Here is a 6,170-nt window from a genome sequence, read left to right as displayed (position 1 = left end):
TCCTAGCACCGTATTTGTCCCTAGCAACCATATTTTTTGTCCCTAGCAACCATATTTTGTCCCTAGCAACCATAATTTATCTCTAGCAACCATATTTTGTCCCTAGCAACTATATTTTGTGCCTAGCAACCATATATTTTGTCCCTAGCAACCATATTTTGTCCTTAGCAACTATATTTTGTGCCTAGCAACCATATATTTTGTCCCTAGCAACCGTATTTTGTCCCTAGCAACCATATATTTTGTCCCTAGCAACCGTATTTTTTCTCTGGCAACTATATATTTTGTCTCTAGCAATCCGTATTTTGTCCCTGACAACCATATATTTTGTCCCTAGCAACCATATTTTGTCCCTAGCAACAATTTTTGTCTCATGCAACCAAATATTTTGTTCCCTAGCAACCATATTTTGTCCCTAGCAACTATATTTTGTGCCTAGCAACCATATATTTTGTCCCTAGCAACCATATTTTGTCCTTAGCAACTATATTTTGTGCCTAGCAACCATATATTTTGTCCCTAGCAACCGTATTTTGTCCCTAGCAACCATATATTTTGTCCCTAGCAACCGTATTTTTTCTCTGGCAACTATATATTTTGTCTCTAGCAATCCGTATTTTGTCCCTGACAACCATATATTTTGTCCCTAGCAACCATATTTTGTCCCTAGCAACAATTTTTGTCTCATGCAACCAAATATTTTGTTCCCTAGCAACCATATTTTCTCCCTAGCAACCATATAATTTTTCCCTAGCAACCGTATTTTGTCCCTAGCAACCATATATTTTGTCCCTCGCAACCGTATTTTGTCCCTAGCAACAATTTTTGTTACCACACGCATGATTAAAATTTCCAGTACCACGCGTATGATAAAAAAAAATCCAGAACATGATTTACGAGAGTTTCTTATTGGTTTTAGGTTTTATTTGTTGACATTCCGAAAATTTCAAGTGCGTTGCGGAAACTAAAAGTAATAAAATATAAACAAATACAAATACAGTAAAAATACGTTTGGTTTTAATAACAGTTGAATAATAAAGAATATGATAACAAATGTGCGTTTTAGAGATCGTTTCTATTGTATGGATGAGATCCTACGACGTGGCAGGTCAGGATAAACACGGGATTAAGGCAAAATATTGTCTGATTAGCCCAATACACCCAGCATATTATAAACTTCGCGAAATGGTAAAGCCAGATCCTATTTTTTGAAAGTATGCGACGATGGCTTTAAAAATAACGACATGCTTCGTCGTTGGAACTAACCCATAAAGTGTTATTTTCGGCAGCTCAGCCAAGGTTAATACATATAGCTTTTACGTATGCTGGGTGTTTAGCAATTAACATAGTAAAATTGATCGTTTGAAATAAAAGAAAAAAAGTAGCTGGAAAAGCGTTTGCGAATTTAGTATCGCATTGTATCTATAAAGAAATTCAAAATTTACAAGTTTTAGTCGGTGCTTTCTGTGTAGCTTTGGTTGTCAGTTACTGTCGTAGGAAACATAGAGAAACAGAGTCTTGACAAAGATATTTTCCCTTCTTTAATCGTTCCTTTGCACAAGTCTAGTAGCTCGTGTGTGTATATGTGTGAAACTGTACGAATCTCAGATGTAATAGACCGGTTGTCGAATTTGTTCAGGACAAGACTAACCCATGTGTCGACTTCATTCAGAATAGCGCCTCGTTTCATTGGACCGCCTTGGCAATACCTACAACATAGATGGACAATAATTACAAGATCATAATTGCTATTTATTAACTATTACCCACATGAAGTTTCATACGCTGTAGTTTGTAAGCGGGCACGAGGTGTATGAAACAGAACACCCGTGTAATAACGACTGTCGTTACCCCGCCATGCCAGGATGAACAAGGTACATTCCAATAGGCTAAGCCTAGAGTAACATTTTAACCATAGTATAATAAATAAATGAATTATAATTATTTTCTCTCTTCGGTCACGATAACGAAAAACAGTAAAGTTTGCCAAAGCTCAAAGACGGATCAAAACACAATTATAAAATAAAACATAAAAAGCGTATGGTATATACTAACCATAAAATATAAGTTTCCAACAACCACCTGAACGCTTGTGAGTTTCTTGAACCATCCCTTTCCATTTCAATCGATCTTTTAAAACATTCAACTGCGTTTGATTCTTCACCCTGGTGAACGACAAAATGTAAGGCCTATAAAGCATTGAATATATAAACCATATTTTAACGTTATGAAGAACTAACAAACCAACCCTCAAAGAAATTCGCGGCGGCCACAAGTTTAGTGCATAATTTGTTTTAACTCCAACAATTGAAATTAATTACTAAGCAATGTTTCAACTCGTATTCCATATTTTTTCCCAAGGTTACAATTTTACTCACGACTAAAACCTAACGTTTTCATTCTATTGCATGGAGATAGGGCCTGGGATTTAAGCCAGGATTGGCCCATTGCCCCAAACATAACGTTTCTATTCTACTATATATGGGTGAGGTCTAGCACCGTTGCAAGCCATGGGTTCTTGGATTTAGGCCAGGATTGGCCCGTTACAGCAAATCATAACGTTTACGAAACTACCTCACCTTCACTTTCAAGCATTTCCCTCGTAGAAGTTGTAATTCTGGTAGAATAGATCCCAGGTCGCATTCAAGAGCCTTAGAGAAGTAAATAAGAGCTTGGTTTATCCATTCCTCGTTTACAGCGAAAGATTCTTTGATCGCATCCACACCCATGTAGTAGCAAACCTATATTAAATAAATAACTTGTTTAATGAAACGCTTCAAAAATCTATTTAAGCCTTTGTGAGGCTACAAAACAAATTTTAAGCAGATTTTACAGTGCGGATTAGTAGCCTACTTACTAAAAAATCAAATGCTTTTTTAAAATTATTCAGATATAAACTTAAGCAGGCGTTAGGCTCCATACCAATGTTTTACAACCATTTTAAAAAACCAATTACAATTAAAGTTGTAACCTGCGTGAGAGTGCTCAGTTTAAACCATCTTTAAGAAGTCTAATTATAAAACTTATAGGGAATGTATGACACAAATAACTACTCGAAAAAAGAAAACATCCTATTTTGGAGTACATAATAATAAACACTACTAAAATTGTAATCCTAACTATTTTTAGTAACAAAAAAAAACTCTCTTTAAGTATTATGGTAGGGTGGGGTAAGATGGGACACCTTTAGCACATAATATCCAAATATCTTGGTCGTGTTTTGAACAATTAACAATGGTTTATCGAAGTCGTGAAAATACGGTTTTATAAATCTTTGCATTTTTTTGTTTACTACTAAATTGGACGAGAAAATACAATTAAAAGGTGTCCCATCTTTCCCCACCCTACTATATATCAGAAAAATCCCAATTATTTTTACAAAATCTAACTAACAAAACAAATCTGGAGATATAAGTTTTGCAACACACATTTGCGGGGAATTCCCGCTTACCCTAGTTTCTCACCTACCTGCCCCAAATCCATATAAGCTCGAAGCGAGGGTGTAGACTTTATCACTTGGTCAAGATCGTCTTTTGCTTTCTCAAGCAAGGAACGCTCAGGCATGGTACTTGAACCTTGCTTGCATCGGGTTAGATCCTGTGTAGAGAAATATGCGTAAAAATAGACATATTTCCTCAAAATTATAATTACTTACAAAGTTTCATACTTGGTAACTCGTAAGCTAGTACGAGGCTGAAGGATCTAGTCACGTGTTACGAAAACATAACGGAAAAAATCAAGTCCAACCGAACTAAGAAAAGAACGAAAAACGGCAGCCGTCGCAAAGCAGGTATTCTATTTCATACACCTTGTGCCAGCTCACAAGTTACCACGTATGTGGGTTATTTATCCCTGCATGCAGGGCAACGACAGTCGATATAACACGGTTGTTCTGTTTCATACACCTCGGGCCAACTTACGGTTACCACCTATGTAACTTTGTTGCTACCATGCAAGCGTCTAATTCACATAAACTCACCCTCATATACAAAGAGGTGTGAACTCTTGCTCGCGTGTGATAGGACGCTACGTTAGTCACGTGGTCGGGGTCAACGTCCAATGACATACTCGCTGTACCGATCGCCATTTCATGCTTGCCCATTATTTGAAAGAGCTGAAAAGATTTTCTTAAATGAAGTGTAAAGGATTTAAAGTATATACATGTGGCTGTTATTTGCTTTTTAATTGATTTACAAATTCAACATAACATTTTACTTATTTCTCTGAGTACAGTAAAGGACAGATTACTTGAAAAACGACGACTGTTAAAACACGCAGCGGGTAAAGACTACTTGAGTAAAAGTGTCGAACAAAAGCAATATCTTGACTTTTTTTTATGTTGTAAAACATTGTATAAAAAGAAACTACTGCTGGGTAATGCAAGCGTTTTACAATTGCACACCCAAGCAATATAAACATTCTATCGCTTTATCTAAATCATTACATCGTTAAAAGCGCTTTAAAATCATACTGTTTTAGCACTACGACCGAAACAAGTATTGAGCATAGACTTTAAGTACCTTTGCAAGCCTGTTTAATACGGCAGGTTCATTATCTGCAAGTTGTATTGCTTTGGTGAAACAATCCAGTGGTTCAGTGCCAGTAAACCCGCAGTCGTGGATTGCCATGGGTGTTGTTTCAAATGAAGACTGCCGTTCAAGTATTATACCTTTTGAAAAATAAAATTAGAAATGTGACTTTGGATATAGTATGGTTGGGGTAAGATGAGACACCTTTAGCACATAATATCCAAATATCTTAACCGTGTTTTAAAAAATTAACAACGGTATATGGAAGTCGTGAGGATATAGTTTTATATTTCTTTGAATGTTCTTTGTTTACTAACAAATGAGACGAAAAAAAGAATGAAAAGGTGTCCCATCTTCTCCCAACCTAAAATAAATGTTCGCAACATACCTAAATACGCCCAAGACAGCGCTTTATGATAAAGTCGATCCGATTTTGACAATTCCTTCAGCAAATTAACCATTCGATTAAAACCAGGCAACCTTTGTTTTTCGCTACTCCGTGCCTGTAGTAGTAGGGTGTCCATCCTTATGAAGATCGTAGCCATCACAAACGACCATCTTCTGCGCTCTTCCAGTGTTATAATGCTGTTGTAAAACAAGTTTTATTACTTTTTATTTTTTAATTATAAAAAGTTTATTTTATTTTTTCTGCTACGTGCATACAAGAGTGAAATAACGCTCTCATATAACAAGTTTTACTGCTTTTTTTAATGTTTTTTTTATAAAAAGGCTTTTAAAGAGCGCTGTTAATTGATAAATCGGGATAAGGGAATATTGGACATTATGTTATAACGATATGCTATCTTACCCCACAGGATATAGTGCTATATATAACTAAATATGCTTTTTCTTTAACATCAAGAATAATGGGAAACTCTGGCCTAAACTTCACGTCTTATGACAGGCCGTTAAATGTCACCCATATATAATAGGACTTCTCAATAACTGTTATTTTGCCGCTATTGTCGCCATACGATTTTTTATTTCATGGTGTCTATTTCATTTACATTTACTATCACACACAAAGTTACATACGTGGTAACTTTTAAGCTGGAATGAGGTGTTTGAAACAAAATACCTGTGTTATAACGACTTTCGTTTTTCGGCACGCGAGGATAAAGAAAGTTACATTTATTTGTGAATTCTCATTATTCAAAAAAATGGATTAACTCTTTAACTGCTGCGCTCGAGTAAACTTTCTTGTGACCACATTACTTAATGTCATCAAAATAGAAACGCTAATTACATCTCTGTATACCATAATCACCGATGCAGTGTTAAAACTCAAGGTGACAATTATTTCTTCGCATAAATTTCTTTTAAACTATCACACACGCATTTGACTTGTCATTAAACGCATTTAAAATCAATTAAATTAATTACGATGAAGCATTCGTGTCTAACACTTCACATTCTGTCATTTCTCGAAGACAACTGTTAAAGTGCATTACTCGATACGGTAACCATTGTGGGCGTGCGTGTCCTTGGGCAAGACACGTTTATTGCTTGAAAACACCGGTTACTAATGCGTTGGCTTTTTTTACCTATGCAGAACAAAGGTCACCCACAGCTACATACGTGGTTTAGCGGCACAAGATATACAGTAGGGTGGGGGAAGATGGGACACGTTTTCATTATATT

General features: G+C 35.9%; 1 protein-coding gene across 3 annotated transcripts; it reads right to left on the bottom strand.

Annotated features, from left to right (window-relative positions):
* Positions 1 to 912: 912 nt before the first annotated feature.
* Positions 913 to 5,142, bottom strand: LOC100186948 (tetratricopeptide repeat protein 22-like). 3 transcript variants are annotated; one of them, XR_001975320.2, is made up of 8 exons: positions 4,918 to 5,141; positions 4,521 to 4,669; positions 3,980 to 4,114; positions 3,469 to 3,597; positions 2,580 to 2,741; positions 2,056 to 2,165; positions 1,396 to 1,709; positions 1,004 to 1,161 (listed from the first exon to the last, which is right to left on the bottom strand). XR_001975320.2 is itself a non-coding variant. In XM_026839651.1 (7 exons), exons 1-7 carry the CDS (start codon positions 5,072 to 5,074, stop codon positions 1,451 to 1,453), a joined length of 1,074 nt encoding a protein of 357 aa, XP_026695452.1. In that variant the 5' UTR covers positions 5,075 to 5,142; the 3' UTR covers positions 913 to 1,450. The 3 variants fall into 3 exon arrangements, 2 of the variants coding, with proteins under 2 accessions (XP_026695452.1, XP_002119272.2); XM_026839651.1 differs by having other exon boundaries at positions 913 to 1,709; positions 2,083 to 2,165; positions 4,918 to 5,142; XM_002119236.5 differs by having other exon boundaries at positions 913 to 1,709.
* Between the last annotated feature and the right edge of the window lie 1,028 nt (positions 5,143 to 6,170).

The sequence above is a fragment of the Ciona intestinalis genome, unplaced genomic scaffold (assembly GCF_000224145.3).
Source record: "Ciona intestinalis unplaced genomic scaffold, KH HT000578.1, whole genome shotgun sequence".
In the NCBI taxonomy this organism is placed as follows: Eukaryota; Metazoa; Chordata; class Ascidiacea; order Phlebobranchia; family Cionidae; genus Ciona; species Ciona intestinalis.
This window is presented reverse-complemented; position numbering and strand designations above follow the sequence as displayed.